This window comes from Oryctolagus cuniculus, chromosome X (genome assembly GCF_051225735.1).
Source record: "Oryctolagus cuniculus isolate XC-2025 breed Fujian yellow rabbit chromosome X, ASM5122573v1, whole genome shotgun sequence".
Taxonomy (NCBI): Eukaryota; Metazoa; Chordata; class Mammalia; order Lagomorpha; family Leporidae; genus Oryctolagus; species Oryctolagus cuniculus.
Genome location: NC_142888.1, coordinates 129,833,520 through 129,853,371, shown reverse-complemented (window position 1 = coordinate 129,853,371; position 19,852 = coordinate 129,833,520). Strand labels below are relative to the sequence as shown.

Here is a 19,852-nt window from a genome sequence, read left to right as displayed (position 1 = left end):
CCTGTCCAAAAAAAAAAAAAAAAACAACAAAAACAAACAAAAAAAAAAAACAACAGGTGATCCTGATTGGATCGTGTATATCTTGGGGTTCGAATTTGGCTCTAAATGGCTGGAAAAGACATTAAAGAATTGGGAAAAAATCAATCCAATTGATCTTATAAGTTGAACCCACCAAACGTTTTGCAATAGACTCTGCGGTGGCTGGGACACATCACAGGGAGACAGAGGGAATGCATTTTGTTCTAGCTTCCTCCCGTATAGGCTACAAAATGCTCACATCATCTATCCCTTTTCCCCAAACTCCCTTCACTCCACCCACAAATACCCCGAGCCCCAGATACATACACGTACGCACACACATGTGCAAATGCATTCATATGTGCCTACACACGAGTATCCGCCCAGGTGCTCATGAACCTTCTCCAACACACACATGTGCATGATTGGCTGTAATTAGTGCTGTGACCAGGTGCTTTTTCTTGGCTTTGCCCTTGGCTTCCAAAATGCAGCTTTTCAGTTATGGACATTCCCACCTCCTCCTTGATGGTGGGGGGTGCCTCTTGCCATAGCAACCAGTTGTTCACTTGTAAGCTATGACTATGGATGCACAGTGTGCCAGCCACAGGGGAGGCACTTAGAAAATCACTTCTCACAGGGATAGAAGATTAAGGACCCCAAACATGGGGGTGGAGCCAAACTCCTTCTCTGCATTCACTGAGGTCTTAGACTTGGAAACTTCTCTTCCTACTGTGTCTTGTGGGCTGATTTTGTGGCCTTTGCCCCAGCAACTCTGTAAGCAATTTAGCAGAAGAGATGGGAAACATATAATATGAAAAAAAAAGTGTGGATTTCAAAAAAATTTTGTGCCAAAATATACTTACCATTGAATTGCATTTTCTGTGAAGATTCTGAAGTCCCTTTGTACACGTCAGAACCTTTGCCTGTGAGAATTGTTCTGGCTCCTGGATCCCCTCATGTAGCTGGTCGGAGGCATGTGGACTCCATCCTTCAGAGTTTCAAAGGAGATGCAGGTACTAGCAGAGGGCCCAAGAATTAACAAGTGGCAAAGCAGGGAGAGGTCCCATTTCTGCAAGCTCAGGATCGGTGGCCTTTCCCTGGCCTGGGTTAGCTGGAGCAGGAACCGTGAGAGCTAGGGGAAGGCAAAGACAGGAGAGAACTGCCTGCAGTCACTGAAGCCCCCAGGCTCCCTGGGCCCTGCACCTGGTGGTCCAGGCTCCAAGTCCTCCCCAGCTTCCCTATAAATCAGGCCATCACAGTGATCCCAGCAAACAGCAGTCTGAATGTTGCAGTAAAGGTATTTTATAGCTATACATTTGCAATCCATTCATTTAAGAAAAGGAGATTACCAATCCTAGAGGATTTTGTGAGCCTCAGCCAAACTCTTAAAAGCCTTAAGAGCAAAGATGAAGAAGAAAGTCTGTGTTCAGGGCAGCATCAACTGCTGTCTCAGTCTCCAAACTGCTGGCATGTCCTGCGCAAATAACATTTACCAACTCACAATCGTGGAAGGCAATTGTTTAAAAATCCATTCCTGTGACTTATGCACATGCACAGACATGCATATGAGGGATCTTCAAAAAGTTCAAAGAAACCGTGTATTATGAAAAAACTGCATGAATTTCCAAGTGTCTTGCACCTCAATAAGCTTATCTTTTCATCTCGTCTCCCCATGAACTGAAGTGTCCTCGTACAGACATCCACACAACCTCTTTGCTTCTGTTTCTCTGGAGATCCCTGTTTAACAGAACTACCGAAGGTCAGCACTCTGCTCCTGGAAACAGCCCAGAACCCTGCAGGAGAAGGGGCAATTTGTAAAAGGAACCAAGCATAACTGGAGCCAGGTGGGAGGAGGAGGAGCGAGAGAGGAAAAAAGGAAAGGAGGGAAGGAAGGAAAAAGAGGAGCTGGGACTAGCTGAGAGAAGGTGGCCTGGTAAGGGGCTGCCTCCTCACCCAGCTCTGGCTCCACCTGTCCATCTCAGAGCTGATCCAGGCCCTGCCTGCATTCCTGGGGGCCCAAGAAGCCTTCGCAGATCCAGCAGAGCAGCTGCTGGGCTGAAACCTGAGCCTTCGGGAGGGCCACCTTAGGAGCAGGGAAAACTGTTGAGTTTGCGCAGTGGGACTTTGCAGTCCAAGAGGCTGCAGCCCTGGGTTCCTGCCTGCTCACAGTTGCCAGATTGAGTAAATTAAAGTACATGATTCCACGTAAACTTGGAATTTCAGAAAGACAACAAGTTATTTTTTAGTGTAAATACACTCCATGTGACGTTCAAGACATGCTTACACTTTTTAAAAAATATTCATGGTTTATCTGACATTCATATTTAACTGGACATCCTCTATTTTATCTGGTAACCTCATGCGCTGCCCATGCTTACTGTGACCTCAAGATTTGACCTTGGGCAAATCTTTCCCTTCCCATAGGGCGTTGAACTTCTGATGCCAGACTAGAGTCACCTCCAGCTGCTGACGACATTGACCCGCTGGGGCCTCCTGGGTATGGAGGCTCTAGACCCAGGTGTATGTGAGAGTGCTGCCCCCTGCTGGTATAGAAATCCACCACCGGCCAAGGGAAGTGGGTGGGGAGACTTCCTGCCAAATCCCTGGGCCCCCAGCGCCATGCAGAAACCCTGGCATCTTACCCCCTTAGCATACCTGACCTAATCCTTAGCATGGATTGAGTGCCGAGGATGGCAAGGAGGTAAGAAACAGAACGTGCTGCTGTGTGACTTTGAACTTGCTCTTTAGCATGTCTCTCATAGTTAACCTTTCCATAATTATAATCCACATCATCATTTCCTTCTGAAATGCTTCTGACATCATACTCTAAACATTCTGAAAAGCCTCTAGTGTGTGGTACACTACCCTTGGGGTTCTAAGAGGCTAGAGTGCCCAGGGTCTAGAGAAATTTGCCCAATTTTGCATAGGGCCTGAGTCCAGGAGGATGACCCAAGGCTGAGTGTAGACGGTGGACCACAGAAACCTAACATCCTCACAGAAGGTTTCCAGAGAAGTAGGCCAGGGAGCTCAGTGTACTCGCCCAGAAGCTGGACAGATGTCCCTGGGAAGGGAAAGAGGGCCAGGGCACACATCTGGCTTATATGTGTATCTATATGTTTGCTCTGTGCAGTGTTTTACACAAATAAGCTTAAAAAATAAGCTTCAGAGCAACCCTTAACCTCAGATGTAATATCTCATTTGTGTAAGCTTTACACATGTCTGAACAGACTATCTCATATCTCTTTTAAATTCAACACCATAGTTCACCGTACGCTGCCCCCTACCCCATTCATTGAGCTCCTCAGGGGCCTTTTGGGGAGGTCTAGAGCACCTGACAGTTTCTGCACTTAGGTCTTCGCACACCTGTGCAAATATGTTCATAGAGTAGGTGCCTAGAAATGGAAGTGTGGGGTTCTAGAGCATGTATACTGATGATTTGTATCTCTAGTGACCAATATCGCCCAAGTCCTCGCCAGAGACTGCACATAGTGGGACCCCACCAAGGGGAAGAGAGTGTTTGTTTCCTCACATGGTTATCAGTGGAAGACATTAAGAAACTTTTTTAAAGGCATCATTATAACTGGTGAAAAATGATACCTATCTCATTGTTGCTTTAATTTATACTGCTTTAATTATGAATAAACCTGAGCGATTTTTCATATGTATATTGATCTTCTGTATTTTTTTCCTGTGAACTGTCTGCTGGAGGGCTTGAATCTTTATTAAAATAAGAGCTGTTTTATTAACAGAGAGCAAAAGCTCCCCCTCCCTTCAAGCTAAGCATCTCAAGAGAAAATATTGTATTTTTCCCCTAAGGTGATCGTGAGCACAGAGCCTCCACTGGGGACCAAACAAATCCAGTGAACGGTGTGCAAGTTTTTGGCTGAAGTCTAGAGGGCATCCAGCCCCCTCCCCCAGAGTAGGGATCCAGCTCAGGCTGCTGCCTCCTCATATGTTGCTCTGCCCTTGTGTCTGTCTGCCTGTCTGCTGGCTCCAGCCTGCCTGATAACCTGCCTCTACCAATGCCTTCCAAACACTAACGTCTTCCTGTTGTTCCTGCCAAGGACTCCACTTGCCTCCCATCGTCATACGGAAGACTGAGCTAAAACAATTTCAATCTGTGTGTCTGGGGTTCAGAGAAGTGCACTGGGGGCTTCCTGGGCTTCAAGGAAAACCCTGGCATCTCTTCCTTCATTCAGAGCCTTCTGCTCTTATCACTTTCCTATATTAGTGTCCTAGGTACGAAGTCCTTCAAGGCAAAAATATGAAAAGAAAGTAAAAATGGCACTGATATGATGACCTCTTGCCCAGAGCCCAGTCTCAGGCAGCTGCAGCTTCAAACCCAAGTGAGTGCGCCAGCCAGCTCGGTCTTCCAGGCAGCTGGAACTTCCTCTCGGCTTGCTAGTGAACCTTCTGGACCTGTAAACAATTCTTCATTCAACTTGGTACTGAGGTCCTCCCTGGAGGCTCAGGGCCCTCCCCAGTCAGAGAGGAAGAGGAAGAGGGACTAGCAGAGCCTTGAAGCTGTCCCTCCTTTCCTTAAAGAGACAGGAAAGACAGGCAGATGGAAACAGGGGTAAACTGTGGACACTGTGGCAATTAGCAGGGAGCTGGATCACAAGTGGAGCAGCCGGAACATGAACTAACTTAGCCCCTATAGGATGCCAGCATCACAAGTGGTGGCTTTACCCACTACACCACATCACCAGCTCCTCCAGTTCTCCATCTCCAATGTGGACCCACTTCGTTCAATTTGGCTGTCTTGACTCAAGACTGACCATATGCTGGGCTCTGGGGATAAGGACAAGGCTCCTGTTCTAGATCACATGCAGTAGTAGGTAGACAGGAAGGAAGTCCCTGGGCATGTGGGGACAGCACAGGGAATTATCTGTGTGGCAGTCATGCCCCCAAACCTGTCATACTCAGCCTCACTGTGAGTGTCCTGGGCGCTCACTAGAGCCTTGCCAACCTATGGGGTCGAGGCCAGAGGGAGCCGTGGTGTGATCGTTTCCCCGCAGCCCTGCAGCCTGTGCCTGCACTGTTCCAGGGACAGCTGTGTACCTCCTGTGGGGCCCGATCAACAGCAATGTCTTCCCTGCATTGGACAGGAACTGTTGTATGGAAGCTGGGGCCAGCTCCTGCAGAAGCAGGTTTAAGACGCTAACAGAAAGCCACAGCCTTGTCTTAGAGACCAGCAGGCAGCATACACTTACCAAAACGCTAAGTGAGGCCTGAGAAACCCAGTCCTCAGCCCAAGCAGCCAGAGATCATCCTGCTGCATCTCTGGGTCCCTTCTGAACAGCACCTGAATGGTGCCCCTGGAGAAGGGGGCTGGCTCATGCCATGATGCTGAGAGTTTAGAGTAACTGTTGTTGGTTGGTTGCCCAAGAGGTAACTCAGGACAGAGAAGAGGGGCAAAGTGCAGCAGCCAAGAGTCCCAGGCCAGAAGAAGGGGCAGCTCCCTCTTGGTGTAGCCAACTGCAGTCCCTGCCTGTTCCTGCCTCTTTTCTGATCCCCAGGAAGGGGGCTGGACAAGGTGTCCTCACAGAACCTTCCGCTTTGGATGGAAATGCATCTGCTTTCAATTGCTTCCATGCCCAGTGCCTGAACTCTGAAGTGTATGTCAAAACCAGGAGAATCAGAGCCCAAAGCAAAAGGCCAACAATGACGAAGAGGTGGAAAAAGTGGTGCAAAGTCTCAAATGTGGATTAGTTTGAAAATATAAACAGCAGCTGCCCCACTGAACTACAAGAAGATTCTGGAGGAGAAGAGAAAAGAAGGCCAAGGTGACAAGCACAGCTATGAGAAGCTGCACGTTGTTTTCAAACAAGAAGCTCTTGACAAAGTGTTCCAATTTATGAAAGTGAATACTCCTGCGAGTATCCACCACTTTACAGGTGGAGATGCTAGAGGGTAGAACAGAGAGGGCTGCGCATGGCTCAATTCACTGATTCAATGACAAACCCGGCTCCCCTTATTAACAACCTGGGATCCTTGCTAAACCAAGAAGAGGTTCCAGGAAGGAGCTGACAAGAGAGTTCTAGAAAATATTCTCCAACTTCTATTATACTCTGACCTGTATTTCACTCTGGGAAGGCAGAAGCCAGCAAACGTGTTGTACCTCAACATCCCACCGGCAAGCATTGTGTACCAGAGAGGGTAGAGAGGTGCAGAATGCTGGCTCTGCAATTCTCCTGTCCTTTCCCCCACCGTGGGGTGTGAGAACCAGATCCTCACTTACAAAGAGTCTTCCAAAAGTCCTTGGAAATCTATATTATGAAAAAAAAAATCTTCTCATGGTTTCCCGTTTTTAGTTTTTGAAAATTTCATTAATGTATACTATTGTACATTTTGTGGGGTACAGCACAAATCTTCCCTACATGCATACAGTGTAACTTCATCAAATCAAACAGTTACTCTTTCTATTTCTTTATCTTTCCTTGTGCTTGGAGTCTACCAGCTTCTCTTTCCCAGTTCATCATAAAGTACATGATACGCTACTGTGAGCTATGCTCCATGTAGTGGAACACTAGAATCTATGACTGAGATCTGACTGCATTTTCGTGCCTGTGATCAACCTCCCTCTTTGCCCCCACCCTTCCCATTCACTACTAATCAATACTCTAAGTTCAAATTGCCGATTTTCTTTTAACCTCTGCAAAGAGAGAGAACATGCAGTCTTTGTCTTTTTTTTTTTTTTTTGACAGGCAGAGTGGACAGTGAGAGAGAGAGACAGAGAGAAAGGTCTTCCTTTGCCGTTGGTTCACCTCCAATGGCCGCCACGGCCGGCGCACTGCGGCCGGCACACCGCGCTGATCCGAAGGCAGGAGCCAGGTACTTATCCTGGTCTCCCATGGGGTGCAGGGCCCAAGCTCTTGGGCCATCCTCCACTACCTTCCCAGGCCACAGCAGAGAGCTGGCCTGGAAGAGGGGCAACCGGGACAGAATGCGGTGCCCCGACTTGGACTAGAACCTGGTGTGCCGGCGCCACTAGGTGGAGGATTAGCCTATTGAGCCACGGCGCTGGCCACAGTCTTTGTCTTAATGTGTTTGGCTTGTTTAACTTAATATAATCACCTCCAGTTGCATCCATTTTGCTGCAAATCTCAGAATTTCATTCTTCTTACTGCTGAATAGTATTCCATTCTGCATATACGCCATACTTATGCTGATTTCATTTCTTGGCTATTGTGAATAATATTTCAATAAATCTGGAAGTCCTGATGTACCTTCCATAGACTGAGTTCATTTCCTTTGAATATTTGTCTAAAAGTGGAATAGTTGAGTCATATGTGTATCTATTTTTAGGCTTTTGAGTAACTTATCTTTTCTTTCTGAAGTACCTCTTATTATCTGTGTGACACTGTGTAATGCATTTGGCCTCTCTGTGCCTCAGTGAGCCCACCCGGAAAATGTGGAGCACTCAGTACTTAGCCCAGAGCTAATGCTGGAAGCATACAAACTGCTAGAATGTTTACACAGCCCACATGCATTCCTGCTGGTTCCAAAGGATGACCTGTCCATGCTCCTAGCAAGGCTTTGCCCTCTCCCACTGCCTGACACTTAGGCTACAGCTCCAGTTCTTTCCTGGGTCCTCAGCTTCTCCCCCTTGCCTGCCTGGTTCTCTTTAGCATTTAAACACCTTTCTATCTTCCTTAGTCCTAGGAGACCAGCAGCATGACTCATGTGAAAACTGACTATCCTCCCTTGGCGTCTTGTGCTACTGTCCTTTCTCAACTCCTTAAAAGTGTTGCCTCCTTCTTGTACGCTTTCTCTACTTTTTCACCTCCCAATATCCTCTTACTCATGATACTCTGGCTTCTTCAGTAATTATTCAACTTAAACTGTCTCTTGTCAAGGGCACTAGTGATCTCCTGCTGGCTCAATCCAATGAATCCACTTAAGTCATTGCTGTGGTTTGAGTAGGATTATGACTACAACTCACACTGGTAGTGAAGTTCCAAAGTCATGGATTCAAGGTAGTAAGATGGTAGAGGCCTAATTCAATTGCAGAGTCTAGGAAGTGGGCTTAGTGAAAGGTCCTTAGGTCACTGGGACATGTCTTTGAAAGGCAATTCTCATAAGAGCATTGACTATAAAGCCCAAGTAAGCCCCAACTCTCCTCTCTGCTTCCTGGAACCCCATATGATCCTTTCTCTGCACAACTTCTACCCTCACAGAGGCAAAATCAATAGAACTGCCTGGGCCGGCGCCGCGGCTCACTAGGCTAATCCTCTGCCTTGCGGCGCTGGCACACCGGGTTCTAGTCCCAGTCGGGGCACCGGATTCTGTCCCGGTTGCCCCTCTTCCAGGCCAGCTCTCTGCTGTGGCCAGGGAGTGCAGTGGAGGATGGCCCAAGTGCTTGGGCCCTGCACCCCATGGGAGACCAGGAAAAGCACCTGGCTCCTGCCATCGGATCAGCGCGGTGTGCTGGCCACAGCGTGCCGGCCGTGGCGGCCATTGGAGGGTGAACCAACGGCAAAGGAAGACCTTTCTCTCTGTCTCTCTCTCTCACTGTCCACTCTGCCTGTCAAAAAAAAAAAAAATAGAACTGCCTGATCTTGGGATGTGAACCTCCAAGAACATGAGCCAAAATAACCCCTGTGTTCACTAGTAGCCCGTCTTCGGTATTTCATTATAGTGCTAAAAAGCTAACTAATAAAGACATCAACTTTCTGGAAGCATTTTAAAGCATTGTTCACGCTCTCCTTTCAGAAACACTGTCCTCCTTTGGTTTCCAGGACTGCACAGTCTTACAGTTCCCCCCTGCCGGTCGAGCCTCTCTCCTGGAGTCCTCTGGTCTGCAGGTGCGTCTTCTTCTATTGTATTTTCAGAAACTCGAGGAGCTCTGATCTCTCCCACACCAGCCTAATCCTCCTTCAGCTCCACTCAAACAGCACACTCAACATGTCCTTAAATAAGCCTGTGATGTTTTCTGCTCCTTGACCTGCTGAGCCAAAGATCCTTAACTTGACTCAAAGATCCCCTTGCAGAAGAATCAACTGAGTTACTGGGGAACAAGACAGATCGCTGACATCCCCTGGCCCTAAGGGCCCAGATTCTTTCCAATCTCATCTTGCCCCTCATACTAGCCTGGCTTCTCCTGTTTCCCTTACATGATGTGCTGGCTGAATTACAGGCTGTGTCCATGCCCCCCGCTTGCCCTCACCCTCTGAAAGCAATCCAAGAGCCTCGGCCCTGGAGGTGGTGACTTTATGGAATAGTGAGAGGATTAGAAAAGGTAGTCCAGTCCCAAGGGATACTTTGAAAGCCTAGGACATCATTTTATATTAGCGTACTGGGGCCTTAAGCCACTGCCTAAAAAAGGTTATGTCTGGCAAAAGAGCCTAAAGTTTAAAACCCATGTTCAGGACACAACCCCATCTATGTGCTGAGGTCTGCTTGAAGGAATTTCATTTTTATTTCCCAGCATCCCCAAAGGTTTCACATCACTCAGCTAAGCCAGCGGGGACAGAAATGAAACCCAAGGCTTCTGGCTGCCATCCCTGGCATTTGGCCTCTGTGTTCAATCCTCTATGGAAGCCCTGAATTTCACTGCCATTGTTCCATTACTCTCAGGGGTTTCCCTATTAAAGAGCACATTAATTGCGTTACAGGGGGTTGGTACAAGTTATGCCAGCAATTTCCCATGGCTGAATCCGGCTCTGCACGGTGGTGAGGGCATCGGTGCCCTCTGTACAGTCCCTGACCTTTGCCACCCTCGGAATTCAGGTGAACTCGCCAGGGCAAGGACTGAGTACTGTGTCCCATCTGCATAGAGCACAGCACATAGTCTCCCTACCACCCTTCCCACCCCCTCTCCCAGCTTGGAAATCAAGGGAGGCATTCTAGAAAGCAGTACTTCTGTTAGTAACCAAGGATCAGGTAACAGGGAAGTTGCTAACCTTGACTGGTGACAGATCTTCCCAACCACATCCCAGGGAAGGAGGGGAGGAGGTCAGGAGATCATCTTACACAAGGTGGGGGCCAACCTCCCGCACTTCCTGCTTCTAAACTGGTTTGGACTGTTTCCTTATCTATAGTCCGAGTCACAGTCAGCAGCCCCCATGGAAGTGTTGGAGTCAGCAGAGATCCAAGGAGGACTAGGACAGGATGCAAGTGGAGGTCATTTGCTCTTTATTATTCATTACCCTTTTGTACATAAAGAGCCAAAATTGAACAACTACACTCAACAATTGTAAAAAGAGAGCAAGAAAACAAGATAGGAGACGAAGAGAGACACAGAGGGAGACACACACAGAGAGAGGTCAGAAGCAAGTTCGCTGGTTGCCCCCAGGCTCCAGTGGAATCCAGACATATTACTGAATGCACAGATTTCGCAGCTGACATGAGTCAACACAGGAACACAGGGACGGTTTAAAGTGGTACCAAAATCAATCCAGTGCACAGTAATCATTTCTATAAGCTCAGCTGCACATATCAGCGTTTCCACTGTCACAAAGTCACAATCGCAGAGTGAAAGAGCAAGTGTCTTCAAGCCTGGGAAAGTGGCATCTGTGAGGGGAGACACTGGGAGGCAGAAGCAGCTGGGGCATTGGTTCCAGTCCTGGCTATCTGCGTTAACGCTCAGGCTGGGGAAGGCGAAAGGGCAGGCACTGCTCAGTGGTCAGACATCAGGACAGCGAAACAACTGTTGAGGCATCGAGTGCGAGGGGGCGTGCTGTGTGATGTCTTTGTCAGGGAACTCTGGCTGGAGGGAGGCTTGTTGCCCAGAACGTGTGAAAAGAAAAGCTCAGATAGTTAGGGGCAAATGCTGGGAGCGGCCAGTCTGACAGCGAAACATCTGCTTCACAGAAGAGTTAAAAAGATTACTCGGACTTGCACTCAGGTTCGCAAACTCCATTACTCGGAAGATGAACACAGAAGGAGAACGAAAGGCTTCATCATCCAGCATCGCATGATGGAGAGAGAACAAGTGACACCCTGGACGGGGAAGGAGCCTTACGTATGAGAATTGCTGAACCCCAAGCTGAAGGCACGGTGAAGGGATCCTTAATACCTTGCGCCTTTTCTGTGAAAAGGGTACTCATTATAAACTGGATTCCTCTGACATAGGACACCCTGAAATTGACTGAAAGGGAGGCTCTTGGAAACATTTTTATGTAGTGAAATTTTCAGTTGGCTGAATGATCTCAATTGTGGTTTTCTGTACGTTCTGAATTAGTGGCCTTCAAATGGCTGGGCTTTTACTGTAGTTGCAAGCAGGCTGGTTGCAGTATGTCTAAATTAGCTAACGATACTGATGAGGATTGGCAGAGTTCAGTGGGGAGGTGTGCTTGTTGTTGAACCGGCGAAGTCCGGAAGCGGAGCTCGACTGCTCCTCAAACTGAGAAGCGGCCCGGCTGCCCAGCTCTGCACCTCAGCCTTGGCTGTGAGTAGACACAGACGGAGTCTCAGGGAATCCAAGAGTCTCTCTCCATCACCTCTCTTTCTCGGACAAAAGACTCATCGAGAGGCAGTGTTGATTGTTTTCCTTCTCCTGGGCTGCTATTTGGTGATCAAAAATCCAGAGAGAAGGGAAGCATCTGGCTCCAACTACTTAACAAAAAGACACTTTCTGTCCCCAACCCCTCACATTTGGGCTACCAGAAAGCCAATGTCTATTTTCCGCAGCACCCTAAAGAATTCACACTAATGGCTGTGCAGGGGAGTGCACTCACCAGGCACCTGTGCACCCCACTCTTTCTCTTGTGCTTTCGTTTTGGAAATCCAAGGCAATGGGGGAGCAGGGGAGGGATAGGATTGCAATTGTTGTTTTAAAAAATCCTAAAAAGTTTTTGGTTGAAAACAAGCAACGGTCACCTTTCAGGGAATTTTTTTAAAGCCTTTTCTTCTTTTTAAATGAAAACCACCTAAATAACTAGCCTCGCCATTCTCAGAGTCATTAGTCATACATCGTTACACACACACACACACACACACACACACGGCCCAGGAGTGCTCGGATTTCCTTCAGCTGCTGACACCCACAGAACAAGAGCTGAAGCCTGAGGACTCGTGCCAAAAGATGTGTGAGTGGGGGTCCCAACAGGACCGAGGCCCACAGGATGGAGCTGCTTCGCCTTCTTCCAAAGGCAGCAACTTTGGGAGCAGCAGGCTAATCTCAGCATTTCTCCTTGCGCAGGGCCCTGTCATCAGGCTGCCCAGTCCCGGGAGGTGACATCCTTCTCTACAGACCGGATTCCTCCTAGTACAAATATAGCCACACACCGGCTATTGTTTCAGATAAGCAATGAGGAAAGGCAACGTGCACACATGTCTCACACACACACGTCTAAAAACAACAAAAATGTGCCTCCTGAAGAGTTAGCATTGTATCAAATCAACATCCATACAAAGACAGAGTTTGAAAAGATATGTACAGGGCATTTGTAAAAGCCAAATGTGCACCGCGAGGAGTTATGCCCATTGTGTACTGTGTGGTCTGTTTTCTTCACTATGATGCAAAACCCACCCCGGAGACCACAGCACAACCCCATCTGGAAGAATGCTGGGAAGCACCTGGACTGGAGACCACAAGCCTTGAAGAACTGTCTCTAGCTCTCCGCAAGGCCCATCCTGAGTCCTTATTGGACACGGGCTGCCCTTTCCAGGTCAGGTCCCAGGCTTCTGCTGTCTCCCATCATCACCCAGCTTCAAAGTACTGGTCAACTCGGTAGGAAAGAAAGGGCTCTTGGCATATACTCCTTTTGTCTCTGGTCAGTGGGACCCAAGTCCAGCTCTCTGCCCCCTGAGGAAAAGGTACATTGGAGTAAGCCCCTCCTCCTGCACTTGGTTACACTCAGGCACCTGTTTGAGAAAACACTGGGAGAGTCAGGCTGCCCCCCAGTTTCCAGCTTCCCCAGAACCTCCAACATGGCCAAATGGCTTGGCCACAGCCTCCATCATGGAAAACAGCAGAGGCCCTCTGGGCCCAAAATCCCTTTGTGAGGAAAAACAGGGAAGGAAAGAGGAACAAAGGAAATGAGGAATGCCTCCCCAGCCTCAGGGAGATTTTTTGGGAAAGGGCAGAGGGAACAGAAAAGGCCAACTGGCAGGAAGCTACCTCTCCAGGTCCAGACTCAATATCCGGGGCATATGAAAGCATCATCTATAATCCCCGTATTTCTAGAAGAATCTTCCTAAGGGGAAATGCCACCGGCCCCCTGGTGCTTCAAGGACTTCATGGGCATTAGCTCAGTCACCTCCAATGCGCCTGTGAGGTAGGGGGAAGGATGGAAAATCCCAGGTGCAGGGCTAAAAAAACAAGCCTCTGACTGGGAATGCATCCTGGGGTCAGTCGCCAGCACTGGACGGGCCCCTGGAAGTCATCTGTGGCCTCAAAGCCCCTGCATTCAGGGAACGAGTGCTGATGTCTGCCTCGACAAGCTGTCTGGACAGAAAGCAGCCTGTCGACACAGTGCCTTTTAAACCACTGTGGCTGCCAAAGACCCAGGTTGTGCACTCTTTGGGATCCCACAAAAATTTGCTACATTTTTTAAAGCACCACAGAGGAAAAGTGGTTTAGCGGTGAGGCCAGGAGGATGGAAGTAGGGGTGAGAGGGGGCGGCAACAACAGTGTCTTTTGCATGGTCTTTGACAGTGAAAGTCCAGATCTCCTCTGCCCCACTGCTGTCCAAAGCCTCTCTGAAAATAGACCAGCACCAGGGCCCTTAACCAAGACGTTTTTAAAAAGGGACACTTTGGAATGTTTTCCCCAGGTGGCACCATCATTAAAAAGAAAAACCATCTATCTAAAGTTCAACAAACCTACTCACAAAAAGGAAAGTGTCCTAAAAGTTCAAAGCCAGAGAGCAGAGTGCCAAGAAGGCCAAGTTCATTGGTTTAATGGTCCTATGGATGATCAACTGCAGAAGGAGAAAACAGCAGCTCTCCGTCCCAGCCCATACTCCCACCCGCTGGGGGCCAGGGTCTCCACTGCCAGGGTCCGAAGCATCACTTTGCTCCATGATGGAGTGCCTCACGGCCGTGAGTGGCCCGATGCCTGTGGGTAGTGGTTTTAGCACAACTCGCACACAGCTCTGGAGTGCCAGGGTTTGTGGAGGGGCACACACATGAGAAAGAGAATGGCAAAGTCTTCGTGGACCCTTGGTCAAGGTGGAGGAGGGGAGCTCTGGCTCCTGCCCCTGCTCCTCACCCCTCACGCCCTCTTATCCTCCTGTCAGGTTGCTCCCCCACGCTCTTTTCCACCTGGTCAGCAGTATGTGGAGGGAAAAGGCAGCCCGAGAGCTGTGCAACTGATTCCCCTGGGCCCCTTGTGACTGGCCCAGGCAGTATGGTTTAGTTCTCTGGTGTTTCTCATTTCTCTGTCTGTTACTCCTTGCTTTGTTTGTTGCTCAGTCCTTGCCCATGTCCTCACCGCATAAGCAAGGACAGAAAACACAAGACTGTGGCGGAGAAGGGGAGCTGAAGGGCGACTTGTCACCCCAAGGGCCCAGAAACCCGTGAGTTGCCAGCCAGTCACACAGCCCCACAGTCCCCACACCCGAGCCACTGTCGATACAATGAGGTGATTCCTTTGGCATAAGGGAAGTCAGTCCCCAGTGGGAGCACAGAATGGTGGGGGCTTGGGCAGCTTCTGGAAGAGCCGGGCTGTCAGGTCTGAAGCTCTTTCTGAGGGTGGGAGTGGGCTTTGACTCATACGTGTTCCCCACCCCCGATTCTCCCCACCTGTCTCTGACAACTGACTTCCTAAAAATCCACGGTTAGGGAATTATTTGGCAACAAGGAGGCTAAGGCTGTTTTGTGGTGGCACAGTCTTTAAAAAGTTCAGAAGGAAACAGGAGGCCAGGACGCACGTCCCACTACTTGTCTGCGCCAGGGCTGGCGGCTACTATCTCCTCGTACTTGGGGGGCGGGTCGCTGTAAGAGACACTGGCCTCCTCACTGCTGCCCTCCTGAGGCGCAGTCACCTCCTCGTAGGACGGGGGAGGGGTGGCGCTTGACAGTCTGGAGAGAGAAAGCTCAGGGAGGTAGAGGGTGCTCTCAAGGCGGACTGTGGTTCTACCCCCGCGACTGGGCGCCAGCACCACCTGTGGGCTGCTGCCTGCCTCGCGGTGCCCCGAGGACTCCCCCTGGCCATGCACAGTGCCCCGGTACACCATGACCCGGGGGAGGCTGTGCCCGGCGCGACTGGCCAGGTACCGGTTCTGAGCATACGAGGGGTGATGGCGGGTCGCCTTCTGCAGCTGGCACCTCCAGATGATGAACAAGGCAATGACGATGAGCAGCGCCACCCCCAGAAGCGGCACCACCACGTACATGGCGTCTGAGCTCTGCGACGGGTCTCGCACTGAGTAGACTGCATTGGGGTACCCTTTCCAGAACTCCATCTGTGAAACAAGAAGGAAAGGTCACTGGCACCGGGCAAGAGGCACGCAGTGCCTGTCACCAAAAGCTCACTGTCCCAACTGAACTCAGAGGCCGCTTCCCATCCTGGCTCTGTGTGGACACGCCCCCCAGGAGCCTCAGGCTGTGGGACTGGAAGGACATTGCCCCCGCCCTCCCACCTCCCCACACACCCCGCTCCGCTAGTCTCCTGCCCCAGGTGGCTTCCTTGCTTCCAACTCCTCCAGGGAAGCAGGGCCAATTCTGCTTCTTGCTCAGGCTCCTCCCACTCCCAGCTTCCAGCCCCAGGGTGGTACATGCCGTTTTCTCTTTGTTTTCAAACACCTCCTTGACCTCCTCGTAGCTGCAGATCTCCTCCATGCACTCCCGCTCAATGGTGCCCTGGCGCAGCTCCTCCAGGAACTCATTGGCACGAGGGAAGCGCTTCAGGACCGAGTGGGCATTCCTGGCCTCCAGAAACACTGAGGAGAGAGCTACACTGAGACCCGGCATGCGTACGGGCCCAGGCCCTCCTGCAAACCTGCCTGGCCCGGGCACTAAAGTATCGTTGTGGAGGGAAACAAGGCAAAATGAGCTAGTAAGATACCAGGGCCCCTGACCAAAGGACAGGGCGAGCCCTTTGCAAAAGGGACAGAGGGCATCAAATTATTCCTCTCCAGACTGCCCTGGCCCCAACAAGGCTCACATCCCTGGCAGCTGGGAAGGAATCAAGAAGCAACTAAGAAGGCAGCACACGTCACACAGGAGCAAGAATGAGGGCTGTGAGCCCCATCCCCACCCAGGAGTTATGACCCATACCTTCCGCATCAGCATGAAAAGAGAAGGCCGGAGCCCTTGTTGTGAGAATCCAGTCCTCTTTGAGGGTGAAGCTGCTGGGAGTAATTACTCTACCAGGGTGACGTCCCTCCACCTGAACTGGCCACCTGTGCCAGCAGGTCACCTGGAATCAGTGGTCCCTCTTGAGACAGCCTAGTATAGAGCCAAGCTGGGGCAGAGCAGGGGAATGCATGCATAGATCCCCTGAGAAACAGTCATTGACTGGTGCCTATAGCGATTTACTCCAAAAGGAGAAATTCAGCTGTGACCAGGCTGACTGGCATGGCATGAGCTTCGCACTGCCATGGGCCTGAGCTGACACATTTGCTCCTGGTATTCCCCCAGAAGAGGGACTTCCTGTCTGTGCTGACAGGCAGCAACCTTGCTCATGCCCCTTGGCCTGTCAGTTTAGTATGTCTCTTAGAGGCCTGGCTAGATACATAGCCACTGGCGAGCATACTTTGCAGGAAGCAACTGTGCGATGTTGGAAAGTGAAACTGCTTCTCAGCCAATTAGACAATGGCTCCTGGGCCTACCCAGGGGCAGGAAAGCAGGAAAGGCATTTCCCATGAGCCCCTGGGCATGGCCCTCCACCACTCTGCCTGGACCTGGAATAACTCACCTGCCATGTTGCTGCCTCAGCTCCAGCGTCTCACCTGCCTGGCAAAGACAGAAGCAGAGCTGCAGTGAAGTCACAGCCAGAACTGCATAGCGCCCTCCTGGTCCTGGCCTGGTCAGCAGGTCAAAGCAGAGCCCTGTGAAGTGTGGCCTCCTCTGGAGAGCCCACTCGCAAGCTCCTACTGCTTCCCACGCTCGCTCCTGGAGGCCCAGCAAACACCTCTTCAAAACGAAAACTCCCACAGTCTGAGGGTCCTTCCTCCTCACGCCCCTCAATAAACCTTGGCGCCTTTGCATTGGAAAGGACTTCAGAGGCAGAGAAGGAAACAAAGTCCACAGAGACGGGGATTGAAGCAAGATTAAGGAACTCTACAGTGACAGAGACAGGACCTGGATTAGGAACCGATTTTGATCACAGTTGCAAATCCCCGATAACAACAAGCACGTTCCTTGAAAACCAAGATGTAACACAGCAACAACCACCATGTCAAGTGTCACAGCCTGGCTGGGACTGGCCTACAATGATCTTTGCTAGACACCCGTCCGGCAAGGTCAGATGCTGCACACAATCACAGCCACGGTCTTAACAACTCCCAGACAAACACATAAGGCCCCAATTCAGATGACCCATTGTGTTCATCTTCACCACAATCAGGCAAGCTACCCAAAAGCTTCTGGAACCAGGCACGTCTCCTTTCCTTGCACTAGAGACCAGTGTAGTAGAGTACCAAGGCAAGAATTTCAGTGATCAACACTGAGCCACTAACTAGAAGACGTGCCTCTAATGTGAGGTACTACCCAAAAGTCTTTCTCCTATAAGGAGCTATCCAGCCAGTACATAAGCCATGGACACAACTCACAGCTCCTCCTGCTCCTGCCCTGCCCACAGCACACACTCCCACTCATACACGTATTCCAGAGTGCTGGCCAAGCCGTCCACATCTGTGAGCAATCACCCCACTGCTCCCCTCCCCAAGCAGAAGCGCTGGCTTTATGACTAACGGGACGCAACATACGTGAGCTTGTGTAACCCATTGTGCTGCCCTTTTGCCTGCATTGCCAGAAAGTTCCGTCTTGATATGGTCAAGCCCCGGCACCCTGGCAGTCCAGCTGTTTAAGCACATCTGTTTCTTGTGATGTGCTATACAGTTTTCTGTTTAGGTCTTCAGAGACTTCTTTGTACACTTGTAATATGATTTCTAATCCTTTTGGCAAACAGGTAAGCTACAAATCACAAATAAATGTAAAACTCAAGGGAAAATGGCAGATGGAACATTTATCTGTGGCAATGCCATGTCAAGAGGCCTTCTCTTCTGCATGCTGCCATAAAACTCCCAACACTGTCAACATGTGAGTTTGTTCCCAGATGAGCCTGCCATTTTGAGAAAAGTGGCTCTTTTTAAGAGCAAAGATGGAATGTTGTCTAAAATTTCCTCTTTCTTATGGGTCTCAGGTCCACGTGGGTATGAATATAGTATGCTTAAGAGAAAGGTTTTTGACAGAAGAGCAATGGAGCTGGGGGGTCAATGTATGAAAAAAGAATGAGTTAAGGTTTTACTAATGAGGGAAGATAGAAAAATATGGTTGATTGTTTATGGAAGATAACTGCAATGTTTTTTTTTGTAATTATGTGGAAAAACCACCGAATAGCTTAACGCCTCTTGTTCCAAACACATCTGACTTCAGTGCATGCACACCCACCCGTCACAGCACCAAATGTGCATTATCCTGTCACCTGCAGAAGTCATCAGTTCAGTAAGCTTCACCCCAGCCAGGAACTCCCCAGACAGCTCAGGGAGCACTGCCCACTCCATTAGCGATTCTGTAGCCACCACCGCTGCTGCTGCTGCCGCCTGCCATTCGGCCTCCACCCCTTCCCTCCCCAAAATTTAGCGCCTGCTTCTTCCCCTATAAATACAGCATCAATAGGCAGTTACTATGGCAACAGGGAGGAAGCGTGAGGGCTCCACGACAGAGAATGCTGCTGCAGTCACGCATGTCTATGTCCCTCCTGCCCCTGGTGGATACTGTAAGGCTGAATGTTTAACCCCCTCCCCACAGGAACACAGCTGAATCCCGCCAGCCTGGAAAAAGGAAGGAAGGCAGGGAAGTGGCCACCACAAAGACTTTCCTTAACCCCACCCCGGGCGAAGCTTCTGAAGCACAGCGCTCTGGGACACAGCTCCCAGAGCCTCTCGCACAGCACCTGGTGTCCTGAGACGTGACCTCCAATCCCCTGCCCCGCAAGTCCTAGCTCTTTTTATTTCCATCATTCGGAACTGATAGCCAGGAAAGGGTTCTGTGATCTCCAAATCTAATGACTCATCGACCCACCCAGCGACATGGCAACTCCCAAATTATGCGCAAACTCCCAAACTCCGGGGCCTCCTTGTCCCCTTCCACCCAATGCCAGTCTTGCAAGCGCCTGTCCTCACCCACCTTTGCCCAATACAAGCGCCCTGGCCAAGAACTACTTCTGGCCCAGCAACACACTCTTCTCCCGGGACTGCTCAACACCCCCACCGCCTTGGCCCGACTGGGCCTCCAGAACCCACCCCTACCCCACCCCCAACAGTGCCCCGCACCCAACTCGGTAGCCCTGGACACCAAACCGTGCCCTCGGGGCTGGGGCACCCAATCCAAACGGCCTCACCGTTCTCCGGGCCCAGGAACGGCCGCCCTGTTTGCGCACGCAGCCCGCCACCTCGCTGCTGCGCCTCTTCCAGCAGGGCCCCTGTCCCCGCCCACCTGCTCCCCGTCGGCCAAGCCCCCGGCCCAGCCCAGCCGTCTCCTCCCTCTCTCCCTCCCCGCCCCCCTGCTCTCCAGCAGCCCCGGGTGCCCAGTCGCCCGCCCGGACAGGGCCAAAGTGCGCCCGGAGCCCCCGCCCTTCGCAGTCTGGCGCCCAGGCCCTGTCCATTACCTCGGTAACCCCCTGCCTGCCCCTGCTGTCCTCTAGGGGTTCCGCCGCTGCCCACCCCCCAACCCCGCCGCGAGGTGCAGGTCTGGCCTCGCGCCCCGCGCCTCGCGCGCC

At 50.7% G+C, this 19,852-nt stretch overlaps 1 protein-coding gene across 2 annotated transcripts in view; it reads right to left on the bottom strand.

Moving 5' to 3' along the window:
• Nucleotides 1-19,534, bottom strand: part of CNGA2 (cyclic nucleotide gated channel subunit alpha 2) — a 46,752-nt gene extending 27,218 nt beyond the window's left edge. Inside the window, exons 1-4 of one of the 2 annotated variants that reach the window (NM_001082394.1) lie at nt 19,475-19,534; nt 16,826-16,863; nt 15,688-15,848; nt 15,301-15,371 (exon numbers count right to left, since the gene is read on the bottom strand). In NM_001082394.1, the coding sequence (NP_001075863.1) occupies nt 15,301-15,371; nt 15,688-15,794 (178 nt within the window). In that variant the 5' untranslated portion in view covers nt 15,795-15,848; nt 16,826-16,863; nt 19,475-19,534. Of the gene's footprint in view, nt 1-881; nt 1,151-15,300; nt 15,373-15,687; nt 15,849-16,825; nt 16,864-19,474 lie in introns of those variants that run through there. The other variant, XM_051833841.3, reaches the window with a different exon arrangement.
• Between the last annotated feature and the right edge of the window lie 318 nt (nt 19,535-19,852).